General features: G+C 43.2%; 1 protein-coding gene and 1 long non-coding RNA gene across 2 annotated transcripts; both read left to right on the top strand.

Annotated features, from left to right (window-relative positions):
- The first annotated feature begins 388 nt into the window (after positions 1-388).
- SDHAF4 (succinate dehydrogenase complex assembly factor 4) lies at positions 389-17,587 on the top strand. Its single transcript, XM_012925581.2, has 3 exons — positions 389-490; positions 12,876-13,028; positions 17,172-17,587. The coding sequence occupies exons 1-3, from the start codon at positions 427-429 to the stop codon at positions 17,279-17,281; spliced, it is 327 nt and encodes a 108-aa protein (XP_012781035.2). The 5' UTR covers positions 389-426; the 3' UTR covers positions 17,282-17,587.
- A 1,735-nt stretch (positions 17,588-19,322) lies between these two features.
- Positions 19,323-21,701, top strand: LOC131479897 (uncharacterized). The gene is made up of 3 exons (XR_009245146.1): positions 19,323-19,771; positions 19,931-20,065; positions 21,479-21,701. It is a non-coding gene; the product is annotated as an uncharacterized LOC131479897 (long non-coding RNA).
- Positions 21,702-22,152: the final 451 nt, after the last annotated feature.

The raw sequence follows: 22,152 nt of genomic DNA, 5'->3' as shown, positions 1-22,152 counted from the left end.
GCCTGCTGCAGGTGGAAAGCTTTCTCTTGCTCTAAAATGTCTTCTGAGTTACATGGCCAATGAATTACGGCCTGTTTAAGCAAAGTGAGACTTAAGAAAAGCGGGGTAAGAGAAACATAATTACTTAAAACACACACACATTGTAAAAGGAAGAGACTTCTGCCTCAGAATGAGAAGGGTAAATAAAATTAATCCCCCGTCAAATTTCACCGTTTCTTTAATCAACAGGGGTCCAGGGCGACTTGCCAGGTTCTTAGTGCAGCAACATTCCACATTCTAGCTCCTTTCTGCTGCCTCCCTCTGACTGGGGAGGGAAGCCGGATCTCACGGCGGCCACGCCCCGTGAGTGCCCCGCCCCCTGGGCGGAAGCCGGCTCGCCGCCGCCCCACCTCCCGCGCCTGCGCAGAAGCTGCGGAAGGCGCCGTCATGACCGCGTCAGGACTCGCCGCCTTGCTGGGCCGCGTCCCTGCGGCTGCGTGGGGAGCGACAAGTAAGCTGTGGTGCTCGGGGCGAGGTGGCGGGCGGGGTGGCCGAGGCCAGGCTCCGCGAGAAACGCCTTCCCGGAGGGCGCTGGGGGCCTGCCCGCACCCTGGGGGTCTCGGGCCGCCGTGGCCGCCAAAATCCACGATTCCACGACGTGCGTGTGGGGCTCGCAGGGCGCCCTGCACTTGGTGCCCTTGACAGAAATGGAAAAGCACCTTGGCATGAGTCACTCATTTACAGCGTCACCAAGGATTTGTAGCAGTTTACAATACTGGAAAAGTGGCTAGAGGGCCCAAGGCAAATAAGGAAATGCAGTGGAAATTAAATGAAGCCAGGAATGGATAGATAGCACAGAAACGTTCGTTCTGTAGAAATAAGCTTTTTTATTTAACCCCCTTTTACTGAAAGTGTCCCAGTCTATCACTGAATTAGTTGGCAACTAGTACTATGCTTTATATAATTTATGACGCCCTGAAGAAACGATGTGTGTAAATGGAAAACAATTGACTGACCTTGTTTCTCCAGTCACTGATCTCTCTGTTTTCCCTTCTCTGTAAATTTGCCTTTCAAATAAAAATAAATGTAAAAAAAAAAAAAAAAGAAAGAACAGCTATACTAACAGCATAGGCCAGACCGATTCAGGTTTGTAGCAGACATCCCCAGGTTTCTATGGGATTGGTTTTCCTGTATGTAATCACTTAACTCAAATACATATTACCTATTCATCGTAAAAACTTTAAGTGATTCAGAAATAAGTTAATTTAGATAGTAAAACTGTCACATTATCCAAACCTCAGGTAATAACTGTTTGATTCCTATCGTATTCATTCAGCATCCATTTTTGATAGTTTTAAACAAGGATGAAGTATGAGACCCTAGGTATCTGTGTATGCACACATTGTGTAAGTTATGACGCAAAACAAGCTCTGAGAGCCTGTTGTCCAAGAAAGGCTGTTTCTGTTGCTACGAAGTTTGCTGATGCATTGTGCACTGTGTTTTTTGAGCTCTGTAGAAGTGATTTCGTGCCATTTGTATCCTTTCAGCTAACCTTGTGTTTTGAGATTGATCCATATTGATATGTGAAATTGCAGCTACACATTGTTCTATGTGAAGGTGCAATACATTCTCCTTCCCAGTGGACTGTAAAGTAATGCTGGAAATGCCGGAATTAGCGTTCCTATTTACCTAATTAGTGCTGAAGTTTAAGAACTGGAATTCTTGGCTGATGTTGCCAGCCTGTGAAGCTTGGTGCCCCATAGTGTGAGTCCGTGTTCTGCTCCAAGTGGCAATTCTGATTTCTGCCACCAATATATTCGAGCATCACGCCACACAAATCTGACACTCCATCTTGTCTGAAATTTCAACTCTTGGCTGTGTGAAAGATACTGAAACAGTTACTGAAATGTGGTTTTACTTTCCTCTGATTAGAAAACTTAAACAGCTTTACAAATACTACTTTTAAAAAAAAAAATACTTACTTATTTTTATTGGAAAGTCAGATTTACCGAGAGGAGAAACAGAGAAAGATCTTCCATCCACTGGTTCACTCCCTAAATAGCCATAATAGCCATAGCTGAGCCGTTTCTACACCCATATGGGATCCTGGCGCCCTCAAGGCGAGAACTTTAGCCATGAAGCTACCATGCCAGACCCTACAAATACTAGCTTTTTGTATGTAAAATGCCTCTTCATTTTCTTAATAGGTTGTCTTACTTAAGTTATTTTCCTACTTTGCATATTAAATTCTTTGTAGTCATGTATCCAATTTGTAGCCTGTTTTTGTCTATTTCTACCATGTTGTTTATAACTGCCCTGGGCTTTGGTGCCAGCATTGTGTAGTAACACATTAAACAATGGCTTGCGATACCAACATCCCATATCAGAATGCTGGTTCAGCTCTGGGTTACTACTGCTTGGTAGTCCAGCTCCCTGCTAATTCTCTTGGGAAAACAGCAGATGGCCCAAATACTCGGGTCCTTGCCACTCACATGGCAGACCCGTTGGTGTTCCAGGTTCCTGATTTTGGCCTGGCCCAGCCAGGGCTGTTGAGGCTATTTGCAGAGTGAATAATCTGATGAAAGTTGTATCTACCTCTCTTCCTCTGGCTGTCACTCTGCCTTCCAAATAAATCTTTTAGAAGTAAAATACAGAGCCTGACAGGGTAGTCTGGTGGCTAGATCCTCTCCTTGCATCTGCCAGGATCCCATATGGGTTCTGGTTCATACCCGGCTCAGTGGTACCTCTTCCCATCCAGCTCCCTGCCTGTGACCTGGGAATGCAGTGGAGGGCGGCCCAAGGCTTGGGTCCCTGCAACTGCTTTGGAGATGCAAAAGAGGCTCCAGGCTCCCTGTTTCAGATTTGCTCAGGTCTGGCCATTGAAGCCACTTACTTGGGGAGTGAACCAGTGGATGGAAGATCTTTCTGTTTCTTCTTCTCTGTAAATCTACCTTTCCAATAAAAATAAATAAATCTTTTAAATAAATAAATATATAGTGAGTCTGCTTGTTCATTCATTCTCTTTGGTATGATGGGTATTTTTTAATGAACAATTATAATTTATCATAATTTTATCTTAACTTGTTATGCTACAGCATTGCCTAACTATAATCTTGATTGATGTTTTGCTTGTTGTTGGTGCCTTGTGGTCTTGCATGAGAGATCCTTTTCTAACCTATAGGAATAGAAATTTTTTATATTTTCTTCCAGAAGATCCGTAATTTTTCTTTTTCACATTTTAAGATTTCATTATACAAGGAATTGATTTTCATTTATGCTGTGAGGCAAAGGGCCATTTTCACTTTTTTCCCATGTCCATGGTTTGTTCCCCTAGGGTAATATATTTGTAGGACTTTGTCCTCACTGATGTCATGTCATATTTAATAAATCAAGCCTACAGATAGAGAAGGTTCAGCTCCATTGATCTGCTCTGACACCACCCGCTTTAATAACCATACTTTTGTTATAAATATTCATATCAAGATAAATCCTCTCATCCTGTTTTCTGAAGTGTGTTGGCTCTTCTTGGCTGTTTTCCTTAAGTTTAATATCATATTTTTTTCTTTTTTTTTAAAGATGTACTTATTTTGGGGGCCCGGCGTGATAGCGTAGCAGTTAAAGTCCTCGCCTTGAACACGCTGGGATCCCATATGGATTCGGGTTCTAATCCTGGCAGCCCCGCTTCCCATCCAACTCCCTGCTTGTGTCCTGGGAAAGCAGTCAAGGAGGGGCCCAAAGCTTTTGGACCCTGCCCCCATGTGGGAGACCCAGAAAAAGCTCCTGGTTCCTGGCTTCAGATTGGCTCAGCTCCAGCCATCGTGGCTGCTTGGGGAGTGGACGGTCTGATGGAAGATTTTCCTCTCTGTCTCTCCTCCTTTCTGTATATCTTTTTAAAGATTTATTTATTTTTATTGGAAAGGCAGATCATATTTACAGAGAGAAGGAGAAACAGGGAGAAAGATCTTCAGTTTGCTGGTTCACTCCCCAAGAGGCTGCAACAACCAGAGATGAGCCAGTCTCCAACCAGGAGCCAGAAGGTTCTGGGTCTCCCACACTGGTAGAGGGTCCCAAGGCATTCCCAGGCCATTAGCAGGGAGCTGGATGGGAAGTGGAACTGCCATGACACAAACTGGCAACCATATGGGATCTTGGCGCTTGGAGGTAGAGGATTAGTAAATTGAACCATTGCATCAGTTCCTAACATCACATTCTTAAAAGGAAAAAAATTAAAAAACCTGTTGAGATTTGATTGGTAGCACTTGTTTTTTAATAGATAATTTTTGATTGATGTTTATGTTTCGAATTGACTATTGATATTATGTCCCATAACTGAGTTACCTTATTTGCAGATTTTGGAAGTTACTAGACATTTATCCAAAAATAGTGACAGTCTATTTTTTTCTAATCCCTATGTGTTTTTCCCCCCTGCTATGTTCCTATCTTTAGAGAGCTTTGCAGTACCATGTTGACTAGAAGTGATGGTAGCAGGTGTGCTTATCAGTGTGAAAGGAATGTGTTTGTATTTTATCCGTGAAGTGTGATATTTGCTTACACTTGCCTTTTTTAGGCTAAAGAAATCCCTTTTATTCCTAGAAAGATCTTCTTGGCTTTTGATTTGTTCATGTGTTTGTTGTTAAACAATAAATTTTGAAATGTACTGAATCTGTTTTTCTTCATCTTACTTATTGCACTGATTGCATCAACTTTCTCGTTTCAGCTCATTGAGTGGTGAGTTGCAGATTTTTCTGATGGTGAATCATTTTTATATTCTCATAAAATACTCTAAATTTAATGATTTACTAATATTTTGCTCAGTAAATGGCCTGTAGATTTACTCCCTTAGGTTTTTTTCTTTTCTGATTTTAAAAGTTCGATTATCCTAGTGATCCTTTTCCCTACATTGTCAGACATTTTTTGGGTGGCAGGTATGCGGAATTATCTGATCTTTGATTCTTTTTTTTTAAAAAAGATTTATTTATTTTTATTGGAAAGGCAGATATACAGAGAGGAGGAGATACAGAGAGGAAGGTCTTCCATCTGATGGCTCACTGCCCCCAAGCAGCCGCAACGGCTGGAGCTGAGCCAATCCGAAGCCAGGAGCTCTTCAGGGTCTCCCATACAGGTGCAGGTTCCCAAGGCTTTGGGCCCCTCCTTGACTGCTTTCCCAGGCCACAAGCAGGGAGTTGGATAGGAAGTGGAGCCACTGGGATTAGAACTGGCGCCGGTATGGGATCCCGGGGCGTTCAAGGCGAGAGCCTTAACCACTACGCTCTCGTGCCAGGACCTGATCTTTGATTCTTTAAACTCAACTGCACATTTCTGAGTGCCACTTAAAAAAAAAAAAGATTTATTTTATTTGAAAGGCAGGAAAGACAGAGAAAGAGGTCTTCCATCTGCTGGTTCACAGCCCAGTCACACCAGCCAGAGCTAAGCCAATCCAAATCCAGGAGCCAGCAACTTCCTCCAGGTCTACTACATGATGCTAGGGGCCAAGGACTCAAATTGTCCTCTTCTGCTTTCCCAGGCCATAAGCAGGGACTGAATTGGAAGGGGGCAGCCAAGACGTGCGCTGGAATTCATATGGGATGCTGGCGCCACAGGCAGAAGCTCTACCTACTACGCCATTGCACCAGCCCCCTTGCTGTTTTCTTAAGGGAAGATTTTAAATTACTTATTTGATTTCTTAAAGAGTCATAGCATTTGTCATATTTGCTGTGCCTTTGCCAATTTTCTGCATGTGCCCATTGGTTATTCACATATGTTCTTTGAGAAATGTCTGTGTATACAGAGCACTGGAAAAAAAAATGGGTGGCCAGCATCATGGTGCATCTGGCAAAGTCTCTGCCTGTGGTGCCAGCATCCTTTGTGGGCAGCAGTTCGAGTCCTAAGGGCTCCACTTCAACCTCAGGTTCTTGCTAATTAATCACCTGGGAAAGCAATAGAGGATGGCTTACCTGGGAAATCCACTTTTTTTTTTAAGATTTATTTATTTAAAAGGCACAGGGCGGGAGTGGGAGGAGAAGAGAGAGAAAAAAATCATCCATCGGCTAGTTCACTCCCCAAGTGTCCCAGACAGTTGGGGCCAGGTTAGGTGGAAGCCGAGAGCTCTGATCCCACGTGGTTGATGGGAACCTGAGTCTTTGGGTCCCTATCCACTATGTCCCAAGCACATCAGCAGGAAGTTGGATCAGAATCACAAAATAACAGCACTTAAATCAGACATTCCTATATGTTGCAGCTTAAACCACTATACCCCACTATACCACAACACTTACCCATTCCAGTATCTTGAAGTGGTTCCCTAAGTGTTCTTGCAGAAATTTCAAATTTTATGAATTGCATTTATGTCTTTGATCCATTGTGAGTTGTTTTTTCTGCATAAAGGCAGGGATCTGGTTTTATTCTTCCGCATATGGACAGCTGATTTACCAGCAACATTTATTGAAGACTGTTGTTTCTCCAGTGGATGTCCTTAGCTTCTTCATCAAAGATTAGTTGGTTTAAGTTGTGTGAGTTCACTTTCATTCTGTATAGGATCTCTATTGAGTTCTAGTGTTCTATGAACAGGCTGTTTTAATTCTGGGAGCTGTGGGTCCAGCACACTGAGTTAAGCCACCACCTTCGATGCCAGTAACCTGTGTGATTAGTAATTGTCTCTGCTGCCCATGTAACAGACCCAGATTGAGTCTCTGGCTCCTGGCTTCAGCCTGACCCAGCCCTAACCTGTGTGATCATTTGCAGAGTAAAGCAGTGGATGTAAGATCTCGCTGTCTGCCTCCTCTGTCTGTCCCTCTCTAACTCTGCTTTTCAAATAAATAGGTGAGTCTTTTCTTTAAAAAATTTATTTTAGCTTTGTTGATACAGTTTAAAATCAAATAATATAATGCTTCCTGCTTTGTTCTTTTTGCTTCAGATTTCTTTCTGTTTTCTATGTTGGGTTTTTTTAAAAATTATTTTTATTGGAAAGGCAGATTTACAGAGAGAAAGATCTTCCATCTGCTAGTTTATTCCCCAGCTGGCCCCAACAGCTGGAGCTGAGCTGAGCTGAGCTGAAGCCAGGAGCTTCTTCCTAGTCCCCCAGCAGTGCAAGGTCCTAAGACTTTGGGTTATTCTCTACTGCTTTCCCAGGCCACAAGCAGGGAGCTGGATGGGAAGTGGATCAGCCAGGACATGAACCAGCACCCATATGTAATCCTTATGGATGAAAGGCAAAGATTTAGCTACTAGGCTATTGCACTGGACCCCTATGGTGGGTTTAAAAAAAGTATGAAAGTGATGTACCTTGCATAAATAGTGTGTGACTAAACATTCCCCCAATACAGTCTGATAGGCTTTCAAATAGAGTTCGATTTTTTTCTAGGTATAGTTACTGTTAAATTTCTGCCATCTTCTTTTTACACTGTTTCTCAGGCTTCTTTGAACTGAAAAATTTCTTCTTTCATTTGTTTGTATTTGGTGCAGAAGATAATGCACTTTATTCGTTACCCCTGAAATTGAGTTATGTACCTAAGTCTGAAGTGTATTGATACATTGACCCTCCTCCTGAACTGAACCAAGCTGTGAATGAATGCGTTTGCTCTCTACTTCTGCTATTTAGCTTCTTGTGTGTGTGTGTGTTAGGATTGTGGTTTAGGTAAACCTATAAATAAATGATATTGTAAATGATTTCAGTGTACCAAACTCAGTGTACTGAAGTATTCTAATCATTTTGTTGTCTTTTTGTTCCTTCTTGTCTCACACTTCTGGGATGTTTTAAAGTACACAATTCTTTTGGTATTAACTGGTAATGTTTCTGAGTGATTTTTTTATATCAGTGTCATTTTAAATATGAAAATATATTTTTATTAAAATTAATTAATTTTAAAGGTTTTTTTATTGTTTAAGTCAGATATACAGAGAGGAAGATCTTCCATCCAATGATTCACTCCCCAAGTGGCTGCAGTGGCTGGAACTGAGCTGATGCGAAGCCAGGAGCCCAGAGTCTCTTCCTGGTCCACACGGGTGCAGGGTCCCAAGGCTTTTGGGACATCCTTGACCTCTTTCCCAGGCCACAAGCAGGGAGCTGAATGTGAAGCAGGACTGCCAGGATTAGAACCGGCACCCATATGGGATCCTGGCACGTGCAAGGTGAAGACTTTAGCCACTAGGCTATTGTGCTGGGCCCAAGATTAGTTTGTTTTTAAAAAGATTTGTTTCATTTATTAAAGAGAGATTTTCTGTACACTGCTTCAAATGTTGGCAACAGCGAGGGGTAGTCCAAACCAAAGCCTGGGTCTTAGCACTCCATGCAGGTTTCCCATGTGAGTGGCAGGAGCCCAAGTACTTGAGCCACCTGCTACTCTGCCAGGTTCATGAGCAGGCAGCTGGATGCGTCTGCTGGTGGTATACTTGCCAGCTGAACATTCTGTGCCCAAGCTGCATTAGCAAGAAGCTGGCTCAGAAGTCGACCAACCAGGAACTCAAACTGGTGCTTTTACACCCTCTGCCATAATACTGGTCTCCAGTCATGTTTTTTGTATTAACTTATTACTCATGTTTGTTTTCTTTAAATATATTTAGATGTCTTATATTGAGAATTCAGTGTTTGGAATCTTTATGCTCTGGTCGCACAGTTGGATTGTTTGTTGATTCTGCTAACTCTTGTTTGTGATGACTCATTTCTTGAAAGTTCTGCCAGATTTTTTGTGGGACTTACATGAGATATGGATTGAGAGTGTAATTCTTCTCAGAAGATTGACTTTTGTGTTTGCCTTGTGTCCAGGAGTATTTAAACACTAGAGTTGGAGCCCCTTTATGGTCAGATGTCCGCCTTACAGGTTTTTGAGCCGTGCAAATGTCATCAGGCTTGAAGACAGGAATGGTCAGCCGGTAGCTTCAGAATCAGAGTCTTTTTTTTTCATGTCTCCGCTTAGGACCATGATTGACATGGACACTTTTCCTTCTTTCTTTGGAACTTTGTTCTTTGTTTCTGGTTCCTTCTACCAGCAGCATCACCTAAAAACTTGAAAAAATTTAAAATCTTTGATCCCACCCGGACTTTAGAATCTACATTTTAAAACCATTTTTAATTATCCATTTTGATTTTTTGGAAAGCAGAGAGAAACAGTCTGCACAAATGTCCGGAAAGCCAAGATGGACCAAACCAAAGTCAAAGCCTAGAGTCAAACCAGGCCTCCACATAGAGGGCAGGAGCCTGAGTAATTGAACTGTCGTCTGCTGCCTCCCAGATGCATACACTCAGAGGGGGAACTGGGAGCCATCATTGTGGCATAACTGGCAGGGCCACACCTGTGATGCTACATCCCACATGGGTGCCCCTTTGTGTCCTGGCTGTTCCCCCTCACGTTCAGCTCCTTGCTAATGGCCTCCTAGGAAAAGCAGCCGAAGATTGCCCAAGGGCTTGGGCCCCTGCCACCCATGAGGGAGACCCAGATAAAACTTTTGCCTCCTAGCTTCACCTTGTTTCAGACCTGAACATTGTGGTCCCTTGGGAAGTGAACCAACAGATGAAAAATCTCTCTCTTCCTTGCACAGTAACTCTGAAATAAATAAATAAGTTTAAAAAGAACATAGAACCAGAATTTGAACCCAGGGACTCCGATAGTTCTGACCTGGGTCATTTCCTCCATATGAAATGCCTGTGCCAGTTTTAACAAGATACTTTAGGTGCTTTGTTGTGTGCATAGCTTAACCCTTCCTGCCTTTTTTTTTTTTTTTGCTTTCTCAGCTAGTCTCCCAGACTCCTGACTTATAATAGGCTTTCTGTTTTGCTCAGGCTTAATGTACTGCCGTGTCTGTTGTTCCAAAGCTCCATGCTCAGGGACCTGGCCAAGAAAAGGCACAAAATATGTACCACTTTCAGGACCCGGTGTGGTGACCTGCCAGGTAAAGTCCTCGCTTTGAATGCGCCAGGATCCCATATGGGCGCTGGTTCTAATCCCATATCCCACTTCTAATCCAGATCCCTGCTAGTGGCCTGGGAAAGCAGTCAAGGACAGCCCAAAGCCTTGGGACCCTGCTCCCACATGGGAGACCTGGAAGAAGTTCCTGGCTCCTGGCTTCGGAATGGCACAGCACTGGCCATTGCGGTTACTTATGGAGTGAATCATCAGATGGAAGATCTTCCTCTCTGTCTCTCCTCTCTGTATATCTGACTTTGAAATAAAAATTTTAAAAAAATAAATCTTTAAAAAAAATATGTACCTCTTTCAGTTTTACTGTTTATTTACTGCACTCAGCTGCCTTTTTAGTTGATCATTATTACTTTCTTTTAAGATTTATTTATTTTTACTTGAAATTCAGAGTTAGAAGTATAGGTCTTTCCATCCACTGATTCACTTCCTAGATGACCACAATGGCCCAGAATTGGGCCAATCCAAAACTGGAAGCCAGGAGCTTCTTCTGGGTCTCCCACATGGCTGCAGGGGCCCAAGGACTTGAGCCATCCTCTGCTGCATCCCAAACCATAAACAGGAAGCTGGATGGGAAGTAGAGCCGCCGAGATTCAAACCACCACTCAGATGGGATGCTGGCATCAGCAGTAGATGGCTTAGCCTACTACACCATGGCACACTCCCCAGTAATTATTCTCTTAAAGGTTCTTCCTTTAATGTAGAAAGATTTTGTGTTTTGGGGGGCTGGAGATTTTAGAGCTATAGGATTTTGTTATATAATTTGTCAAATCTCAGAAGCAGAAATTCTAATTTATTTGTTGTAGTATCTGTGAGTAATTTTATGGTGACAAGTTTTCCTTAGCTTTTGTTATTTCTACACTTGGTCTTAGCCAAAAGGCCGAGAAGCACTTTTGTTATTTCTTTTAGAAGATCACCTTCTTAATTCCTATGTATCTGTAAATAACAATTCTCCATAGACTGAATAAGAACAAACCACCTCTTGAAGTAGAATACACAAGCTTTCTGCTCATTATTTTCTTATACTCTTGAGATGAGTTCTACTTTATCAGCTACATCTCATACAATGATACTAATCAAAAGTCTGGATAGCCAGAAGTAATACTAAGGTAACATTAATATAGCTTATATTGCTTAACACTTGCTTTATTTTTTAAGAGGCCCAGACAGATCTCCCATGAGCTGGCTCATCCCCCAGATGTCTGAAATGGTCAGACATGAAACTGAGCCAGCAAGATCTGGAAAGTCAATCCAAATCTCCCACATGATGGCAGGAACCCAATTATGTCAGCCTTCCCCACTGCTGTCTTGGGGTGCAGCCAGTGATAGCCAGCACCCATTGACAGTGGGCAAATGAAATCTGGCTGTGTTCTCTACCCTCGGTCCTGAAGGTCGGTCCTAACAGCAATGGAATGTTAATTCCATCCTCAACCACTTCCTCCACATCCTAAATTATCCAGGATATTGGAAGTCCAATTAGTCTAGGTGTTTTTAGCTACAAGCCCAGTTCCTGTTCCTGCCATCCCAACCAGCACTAATCAACTCCTTAGCCCGCAACACTTAGGTATTCCCTCCTGCCCACCTGTGACTCACCTATCAACTGAGAGGGGACGGTATTGCATTGTCGTGTAACCACTTCCCTCACAAGCCCCCTTAAAAGGCCCATGAAGCAGGGGCTCTCACTTTTTCTGGCCAGGTGCTTGTTACTCTGGCACCTCGACTCTTGGCTGACCCAGGACAGGTAATCCCCTGAGCATAGTCCCTGTATACTGCTTAGAAGAGGCAATGGTTATAATAATGTTTCTGCTTTGTGTACTATCTGGAGTTCCAAGAGGGGTGAGGCCTAGCAGTAGTAGAATGTGGGCAGAGAAGCCAGGGAAAGGTGAATGCCTGCAGCATTGTAAGTGTGTCCAGGTTATTCGTTGCATGTCTCTTAGGATAACTTGTTTTGTTGGGGAAGTGGGACATAAGTCTTCAGCTTAATGGATAGACTTAAGGATAATGGCCATTTGTTCCTTTGGGAATTATGATTCATTGGATTATGATTGGTTGAATTGCCGTATGGACTTGTGATTTTCTTTTGTGCTCTATTATCTCCAAGCTTAGTTAATAAAGAACTCCTTATTAAACCTTAGACATGACTGGGGTGATCTCACTCACACCCTGCAACACTGCGTCCCAATCTGCCTTGATGGGTGGCCAGATTTAGGACCTGTAGTTCAGAGCCAAGACCAGGCACTCTGATGTGAGACACATTTGGATGCTAGGCTAACCACTTTCTTCAAACATCTATTTGATAGGCAGAATTGGGAGACAAGATTCTTGAACCTACCTTGGCCTGTTGGCTAATCTGAAATGAAGTTCCTTGTACATGGTTCATCACTACCACCTGTGCCAGGCTGATGCGCATGAACATGTCTGTAAAGCTGTACGCCTACAGGTGCCAAGGAGCACAATATCCCTGGTCTGTCCTTGTACAATAAACAAGAGGGATTTTCTTCCCCACTTCTGTCATACTGTTAGCTCACTAAAAAAATGCTTCCTTTGTGGCTTGTATTGTGTCACAGCTACATAAGTCACTGCCTGCTTTGCTGGCATCCCATATTCCTACTAACGCTTGTAAAAGTAAGAAAAGATGGGCCAAGTCCGTGCACCTCTACCACTTATTTGGGAGACCCAGAAGTTCCTGGTTCCTGGTTTTGACCTGGCCCAGCCCCAACTATTATATGTGTTTTACATACATTTGTACAGTTTTGCTGATGGTTAACCTACTTAAAAGCTCTTTTTCTGGTGGTAATATTGGTTGTTTTCAAAGAAGAAAAGTGACTTTCTTGATAATAACTGTAAAGGGAAGAATTTTCACTCTTTTGTACCTTTTGAACTTTGATAAATGTGAACCTACAAGTTAAAAGCAAGTAAGTAAAATTAAGTTTTTAAAATGGATTAAATAAACAAGTCATTTTTCTACTCTGCTGACCCTTCCAGGATCACCCATTCTGTATCATTCTTGGAGAAAAGCAAGTTCTTCGCCAGGGGGAAAAGCTGGACACGTCACACAAACCCTTAAGAAGCCCAGGTTGCCAGAAGGTCGCTTTGATGCCCCAGAGGGCTCCCATTTTGAGAAAGAACCACTGAAAAGTAAGTAAATCTTCTCTTCTAATTGTTGACAGAAGTGTTTAAATTATTAAGATAGTAATTGGAAAAAATACGCTTTTGCTTAGAAATCTTAAAAGCATTCCAGCAGGAATGCCATATGGAGTAAGTGTAAACTTTTGAAAAAAAAATAGGAGGGGGCACTGGCATTATGGTGTGGTGAATGGGGCTGCCACCTGTGATGTAGGGATCCCATTTGGGATGCATTTTCACATTTGGTACCAGTTTAAGCCCTGGCTGTTCCACTTCCAATCCAGCTTCCTGTTAGTGGCCTGGGGGCTCTTGCACCCATATGGGAGACCCAGAAGAAGCTCCTGACTCATGGTTTAGGCCTGATTCAGCCTCAGCCATTGTGGCCATCTGGAGAATGAACAAGTGAATAGAAGATCTTTGTTTCTCTCGCTGACTTGTGATCTGACTTGTGTTCTGACTTGTGAATAAACAAATCTTAAACGGTCAAAATATTTTCCAGCCCCTAACAGTGATATCATTTGTTTGATTATTTGATTTGTTACATCTTGTTGAGACTTAGTCTTTGACACAGACAACAGAAAACAACAAACTGAAGGTGTGGTAGATTGCTCTCAGGATACTAAATAGACATGAGGTACCTAAGGGCAGTAATACTGGTGGGCCCTAGAAAAACAGGCTCTTCTCCCTCTTCCTGTCGATACCGATCACTGCATTCCCCCCCTCTTTCCTCCTCCCCCGCCTCATTGCTTTCCACCTCCAGAGTAACTTCTTGGTGCCCTGGGCAGAAAGTAACTACCCCCATTAGCTTTTAGGTTCAGGAGAGCAGCCAGACTGAGCCTAGAATTTCTTACTGCTTGTTGCAACTTCCCTAACAAGAAAATTCAAAGGCCAGTCTGTATCAAGTATGCACAGCTGATTCCATCGCTGTGGCCAGTGAGATGAGTCAAAGTGATCCAGCTGGTGGTTTTATGGCAGCCTGAACTGGCTAGTATGCACACTGAGTCCTAGAACAAGAAGGACAACTCCTGGAGAAGTCTTCAGGGGAAGTCAGTCTAGGGACAGACCAACTTGAATTTAAAGCAGAAAAATTTTTTAGAAAATGTAATAATGGGGCCCGGAGGCGTGGCCTAGCAGCTAAAGTCCTCGCCTTGAACGCCCCAGGATCCCATATGGGCGCCGGTTCTAATCCTGGAAGCTCCATTTCCCATCCAACTCCTTGCTTGTGGCCTGGGAAAGCAGTTGAGGACGGCCCGATGCATTGGGACACTGCACCCGTGTGGGAGACCCGGAAGAGGTTCCTGGTTCCCGGCTTTGGATCGGCGCACACCAGCCCGTTGTGGCTCACTTGGGGAGTGAATCATCGGACGGAAGATGTTCCTCTCTGTCTCTCCTCCTCTCTCTGTATATCTGACTTTGCAATAAAAATAAATAAATCTTTAAAAAAAAAAAAAGAAAGAAAGAAAATGTAATAATGATGAGATTCAGGAAAAGGTATTCATAGCAGAGCCAAGACTTGATATAAGAAGACATACTTGAAAATTTTCAAGCTTTCTTTTCATCTGTTCTTTTACCTAGGGAGGGGGTACTTATGACAACCTATTTTCTAAAGAGACTTCCTTTGTTTTTTTATAAGATTTATTTATTTTTATTGCAAAGTCAGATATACAGAGAGGAGGAGAAACAGAGAGAAAGATCTTCCATCCGATGATTCACTCCCCAAGTAACCGCAGTGGCCTTGCTGTGCCAATCCAAAGCCAGGAGCCAGGAACTTCCTCCAGGACTCCCATGCGGGTACAGGGTCCCAAGGCATTGGGCCATCTTCGACTGCTTTCCTAGACCACAAGCAGGGAGCTGATTAGAAGTGGAGCTGCCGGGATTAGAACCAGCGCCCATATGGGATCCTAGCGCATTCAAAGCGAGGACTTTAGCCAGTAAGCCACTACTGTGGGCCTCTAAAGAGAATTTCTTTAGGAATTAAGAGTTTTTCCTGTTAGCTGTTTCCCCCTCTGCTGTTTTCATGTACAGAGCAGTATTGATTAACCCTGACCCTGACTGCAGTAAGGATATCTGGACATCTAAGTTTGAACTCAGTAGTTATGTTGTTACGGGGTGCAAGCAAGATCACTCCAGATATGTCTAAGGTTTATTAAGGAGTATTTATTTACCAAGCTTGGTGATAATAGAACATACTAGAAATAGCAGATCACAAGTTCATATGGCAATCCAACCAAAGATAATCCAAAGGGGAGCAAATGGTCATTACCCTGAAGTCCATCCGTTAAGCTGAAGACCTATGTCCCAGCTTCCGCAACAATATAAGTCATCCTAAGAGATGTACAACAAATAACCTGGACACAGTTACAAAGCTGCAGGCATTTACCTTTCCCTAGCTTCTCTGCCCACATTCTACTACTGCTAGGCCTCACCCCTCCTGGAACTCCTGATAGTACACAGACCAGAAACAACAGTACTATATCCATTGTGCCATCTAAGCAGTACACAGGGACAATGATTGCTCCAACCAGCAGAGCCAGTAACGTGGATAGGGAGAGGGTTTGGGGATGAAGCACCGACAGGAGACCAGTGATGGTAGAAGTCTCTGTGAAGTCTCTCTTTATTGCACCTGCTGCTCTCCTTATATACTCTTCCCCACCCCCCCCCATGTCCTAATTTAGCCAGGATATTGGGTACAGATGAGTCCAATTAGTCTAGGTGTTTTTAGCCACAAGCCCAGTTCCTGTTTCTGCCCAGCTCAACCAGTGCTAATCAACTTCTTAGCCCACTGTCAATGGATGCTGGCTATCACTGGCTGTACCCCATAACAATGTGACACTGAGAAATTTTCCTATTTATTTTATTAGGGAGGGAAGAAAGGAGAGAGAGAGAAATCTTCCATCTGCTTATTTACCCACCAAATGGCTACATCAGCCAGGGCTAGGTAAAGCCAAGGGAAGCAGTCCAAAACAATGCAAGTCTCCCACATGGCTGCAGGTACTGAAGTAGCTAAGCATCACCTGATACTGCCAGGTTTTGCATTTGAGGAAGCTAGTGTCTGTGACTCAAACCTGGGCAGTCTCTTCTGGCTGCAAGACTGGGGGACACCCCAAGCAGCAATACTTGCTGGCACCCCGGCCTCAGGTGACTTTCTTAATCTTTCTTGTCTTGCTTTCCTTGTCTGTGAATTACATATGATTATTCTGAAAATTAAATGAATGAATATGTGCACATTACTCAGAAATGGACTTGATTCATGGTGAAGATAAATATGTAGTATTAAGTTCATAAATGGCAATACCAACTAACCATTTGCTGAAACAAAATGCTATACACACTTGTATCAATTAGCATTCCCTTATGTACATGGCACTAATGCTGGCTCCTATATATGAATATTTTTATTTCCCAGTTAGGTATGATTGTTCTGCCTATTTTACTAAAAGTGACGCATTGAGTCAGGGTGACTGCTTCAAATTAACCTTGGGCAAAACCCTCTGCGTCCTATGAATTTGCATTCTGTAATCTGGGCAACCATTTCCTTCTGTTTGTATACAATAGCACATACAAAACTGCTTCCCAGACAGGCAGCTGTAAATGCTCCACGAATTCCAAGTCATTAATGTCATTGGTAAAATTGATTGCATATGGGGCTGACACCATGGTGTAGGTAGGCTAAGCCTCCATCTGCAGAGTTGTCATCTGTATGGGCACTGATTTATGTCCCAGCTGTTCTACTTCCAATCCAGTGCTCCATTTATGGCCTGGGAAGGCAGCAGAGGAGGATGGCCCAAGTTCTTGGGCTACTGAGCTTGCATGGGAGACTTGGAAGAAGCTCTTGGCTCCCAGCGTCAGATCAGCTTAGCTCCAGCCATTGCATCTGGGGAGTGAACCTGTGAGTGAAAGACTTCTCTTGCTGTCTTGCTTTGTCTCTGTAACTATAAAATAAAAATAAAAATATTTTTAAAAACAATGTTTATGAAAGTAGGTCCTAAAATGATTTCTCAAGCTTAAGGAAAACAGATTTACAGTTCATTTGAAAACTGAGTGGTACCTGGGTCTGCAGAATCTAGCCAGTTATCCAGTCCTGGCTTGGGAAATGGCCATCATTCCTTTCCTGTTTCTTTTGACTGCTTTGTTTATACCTTTGTCTTTTCTTAGAATTCCCAGATGATGTTAACCCAGTTACCAAAGAAAAAGGTGGACCAAGGGGCCCGGAACCTACGCGATATGGAGATTGGGAACGAAAAGGACGCTGTATTGACTTTTAAGTCACATATTCTTTAACTTTGTATCATTTTCTGAATATGCACATATGAACTATTTCTGCCTTTTCTTTCTATTCTTCAATTCATTATTTTCATAATATGCTTAAAAATATTCTTGATGGCTCTAAGAGAAAATATACTATAACTATAATAAATTAAGAAAGGGGAAAATAGTTTTGCATTAGCACATATTTAACTTGAATGTTTTGGGATTTATAGATGATGATAGTTGTAAACTTCTGCTTCATCCTTTTTTCAGCGTAAATTAATCAGTTGCTGCTAAATGTAAATAAAATAATTTTGCAGTGATTTTGCTGCCATGTGCTAAGTAATGTATTCTTAAATGTGATTTAAATATGAATTGTGCATCATAATGTGATAATACATGACAGTGTTGGAAGGCCACAGTAACCACAGAAAATTTTTAGGGGCCAGTGGCATGGGTGTAATGGAGTAGCCCTAAGCCTGTGGTGCTGACATCCCATGTGGACACTGGTTTGAGTCCTGGCTGCGCCACTTCTGATCCAGAACCCTACTAGGGACTAGGAAAGCAGGGGAGCATGTCTCACAGGCCCTTGGACCCCTGCACCATGTGGGAGATCCAGAAGAAGCTCTGGCTTCCAACAAGCTCACCCTGGCCATAGTGACCATTTGGGGAGTGAAGCAGCAGATAGAAGATCTTTCTTTCCGGCGACAAAACCAGTACACATTATGGAATGCCAGGGCATGGTTGCCTGTACTGGATATGAATGCAGCACCCAACCAGCACACGTGAGATCCAGGAAGGAAGGGAGGGGCAGAACTGGCGGGGGGATTAAGGGGCTGGTTCCCTCGCCGGACAGCTACTCCCACCAGAAGGAGAGCGTGGGCTGGGATAGAGACAGACTAGACTATGCAAGGCTACAACACCTGTGCGCTGCATGTGGAATAGATCAGGGAAAAGCCAGGCTGGGCTGATTATTCCTGCTGGTGCAAGCATAAATTAGAGTGGGTGAGGGATGTTTGGGCATAGCCGCAGAAGCTGGCACTGGGGACTAATTCTGTCAAGTCAAATCACAGAACCACCTAAAGAGTGCATAAACCGGGACAGAGAGACCTGGGAGGGAAAAAGTGGGTTCCCCCTTCTTGGGTCACTATTCCCGTGGGAGGGCATGAAAACTAGGATTGGGGCTGGGATGGCTAGATAGAAAGGCACTCAACAACACCCATGAGGGCTGGATGGTTGAGTTGGTTAGATAGAACTAAGCTTTAATACCCATTGACAAGTGCCAGAGCCAAATGGGATGGGGGACAGACTGGTCTTCTGCTACACATACTGGCAAACCAGGGTAGGGGGCGGGCCTGGTGGGGGTTATTGTGGGTCGCCCCAACTAGGCTGCATCTCCCACTGGTTTGTGTGAGGGCCGAGTACGTGCAGGGCAGAACCAGACTGGACTGCAGCACCCTTTGGTTCCAGTGCAACTCTGGACTGAAAACAGAACCAACCCAGCAATTGCAACCACCAGCTGATCGGGGTGATGGACTGTGCCGGGCCCTGTGCTTGCTAGAACATACAAGAAACTAGTCTGGGAATACCTCAAAGTTTCTTTGGAGATCTCCCCAATCGAACTGCTGGACTCAGAACTCTAATCAAGAAAAGACAGAAGACAGAGCAGATCAATCATTCATCTCAGCTACATGTTGGCAGCGAAAAATGGGGCAAACGGAGACTTTATGATGGACCATATCAATCAGTGGACGACCTCATGGAGCGAAACTGGCAGCGATTCATAACTGGAGAACTATTAACACCACTCAAGCACATATCTCAGAGCATGCCCCACATCCGGGACTCGGGGTGGGCGGGAAACCAGGTGGGGCTTCTCCCTCAATATCCTCCTTTACCTCAGATACAAGATGGAAACAATATGGACATAATAGTATTGCCCACTTCCCTATCCCCCTGAACCTTTTTTTTTTCTTTCTTTTTCTTTCTTTAACTGTAATTAACTATGTAAAGATTGTCAACAACAACACAATAAAATAGATTATAAAAATAAATAAATAAATAAATCTTTAAAATAATAAGGATCCAGATTACTTTGGTTCAAATTCTAAGTCCACTATTTATCATCTATAGGACCTTGGATTAGTTAGTAAACTTCTCTGCGCTTCAGTATCTTCATTTATAATCTGGAGTTAAAAACCTGTTCCAATGCATAAGACAGTTGATAATACTAAGTGGATAGGGTCCGGTGCATTAGCCTAATGGATAAAGTCCTCGCCTTGCATATGCTGGGATCCCATATGGGCACCAGCTCTAATCCCGGCTGCTCCACTTCCCATCCAGCTCCCTGCTTGTGGCCTGGGAAAGCAGTTGAGGATGGTCCAAAGCCTTAGGACCCTGTACCCGCATGGGAGACAAGGAAAAAGCTCATGGCTTCGACCATTGAGGCCCCTTGGGGAGTGAACCAGTGAACAGAAGATCTTTCTTTCTCTCTGTCTCTCCTATTTGTAAGTCTGCGTTTCAAATAAAAATAAATAAATCTTTTTAAAAAATTTTTTAAATTAAGTGGATAGATGTGTGTGTTTTAGGGTTCTTCAGAGAGATGGAAGAGATGGAAGAGAGAGAAAGAGATTAAAATTCTGATGAAATGGCTCACATAATTCTAGAAGCTGAGAAATCCCATGATCTGTTGTCTGCAAGCTAGAGACCCAGAAAAATCAGTATTGGGGTTCAAGCACAGTACAAAGCCCTGAGAGCCAGGGAAGCCAGTAATGTAAACCTCAATCCAAGGACAAGTGAAGGTAATATTTGATTTCCTAGCTCCCACCAGGAAGTAGGAAAAAGGAGTGAATTCCTCCCTCCTCTGTCTTTGTCCTGTTCAGATTTTTGGAAGACTGGATGTTTCCAGCTATGTTGAGAAGGACAATCTACTCTGTAATCCATTATCTCAAACGTTGACTCTTGGGGCTGATGTTGTGGCACATCAGGTTAGCCCACTGCCTTCATCACAGATGAGCCAGTTTGAATCCTGTCTCGTGCATTTCCAATCCAGCTCCCTGCTAATGCACATGGGAGAGCAGCGAAAGATGGCCCAAGTCTGGGCCTCTGCGCCCACAAGGGAACCCAAGTGGATTTCCAGACTCCTGGCTTTGACCTGTCCCAGGCCTGGCCATTGTAGCCATTTGGGGAGTGAACGGAAGGATGAAATATGGCTCTCTCTCAGTCTCTCTAACTCTGCATTTCGAATAAATAAATAAATTTTGAAAAGAAAAGAAATGAAAAAGTTAATTTCATCCAGAAACACCTTCACAGAACATTTACAAACGATGTTTGATCTGGGCACCCTAGTGACATACATACACTTACTCATTTAACTATCACTCAGTAAGCACCAACAATGTGCTATGGAATCAGGCAAGTGAAACAGGCAACCTGTGGCCCACTCAGATTGAGACCTAAATTGAGCAACACAACCTGTCAGCCCCATGGAGCCATGCATAGCATATACCCTGCTGTGTCACGTATCTCTAAGTCATGAGTACATTTTTCCAGACGCCTGTGCTTCCTGGAGGAAAATATTTTAAAAACGAAATTGGAAATAATTGAAATGATTTCATATAGTAGTAAAAAAATTAGTTGAAAATTGGAGATTATTTACATGAGTAAACTGAACTGAAATAATGTTTGTGAAATAAAATTCAGATATAGAGGGCACATCTGAAAAAAGCAGTGGGTAGAATAGGCCAGTCCCATTTTAATGGTTCCAAAGCTTCTACCCTGTAGGTTTTTGATAACTGGGTCAGGAAATGTCAAGTCCAGTTAGAGGATGTGGAATAAAGGGAGGACAGGAATTGTAGATTCCCTGAGGCATTTTTTACTCTTCTGTCCTCTGGCCTTCTGCACCCCGGGCTATACTTGAATTACTTAGTGGGTTGGGTTTGCAGAGCTGGAAGACAGAATGCAGAAGACTGCTAATTATATGATATGAATTAGAATCCCAACATGTTTTGAGATTATAGGAAGATAATATTTAAGAGAATATACTTCCTCAGGATTATTCCTAAATCCTCTCTGAAAGAAAAACTAGTGTACTTAATTAAGATGGGTCATTTGGTATTACATCCTGTCTTTGTCAACATTTGTTTTTTGTGTTTACTTATTGAATGTACTGCTAAGTAATGACTATATATTTTTAAAATATTCTTTTGTAGCAGGCACTTGACACAGTGGGCAGGATACTCTTGAGATACCCATATCCCACCTTGGCAACCCATAAGAATACCTCAGTTCAAGTTGCAGCTTCCAGTTCTAACATCTTGCTTATGCATATTCTGAGATTGTTCGTGGTGATGGTGATGTTCATACGCATAGGTCCCTGCTAACCCTTGCTGGGTTGGGGTTCCCACTGGTGAGTGCGGGGGCCGGAGTGGGGGCTGCTGTCTGTCTGGTCTGGATATGGCTGCAATTTTCTTTGGCACAAGTGTCAGCTGGGACTAGGCGCACCTAACTACGCTAGACTCCAGCACCATCTGGTGCTCTGGAGAACCTGAGTAGATGCAGGATGGACCAGGCTAGGTCTCTGGCCCTACTGAGTCATGTGTGAGCAGTGTCTGGGTATGGACGAGTCTTGGTTGTGCTGAAACATCCAACAGTAAGAACCTGAATGAGTTGAAGGCAAGGAAATGCCACTGTTCCTAGCAGGACAGGAGGTGTACTAAGTAGGGCTGGCCCATGGACCTAGCAGTACGCGCAAGATTAGATAGACAGAGAGCAATAAGGAAAGCTTGGACTCACATATACCTTACTAGGTAGGACACAAAAATTAGTTACTCCTCACTAAGGTTTTGAAGATTTTTCTGCACACCCGTCCTAAAACTGTTTTGTGCCT

The sequence above is a fragment of the Ochotona princeps genome, chromosome 1 (assembly GCF_030435755.1).
Source record: "Ochotona princeps isolate mOchPri1 chromosome 1, mOchPri1.hap1, whole genome shotgun sequence".
NCBI classification, from domain to species: Eukaryota; Metazoa; Chordata; class Mammalia; order Lagomorpha; family Ochotonidae; genus Ochotona; species Ochotona princeps.
Note: the sequence above shows the minus strand (reverse complement) of the source record. Positions and strands in the feature narration are given on the sequence as shown.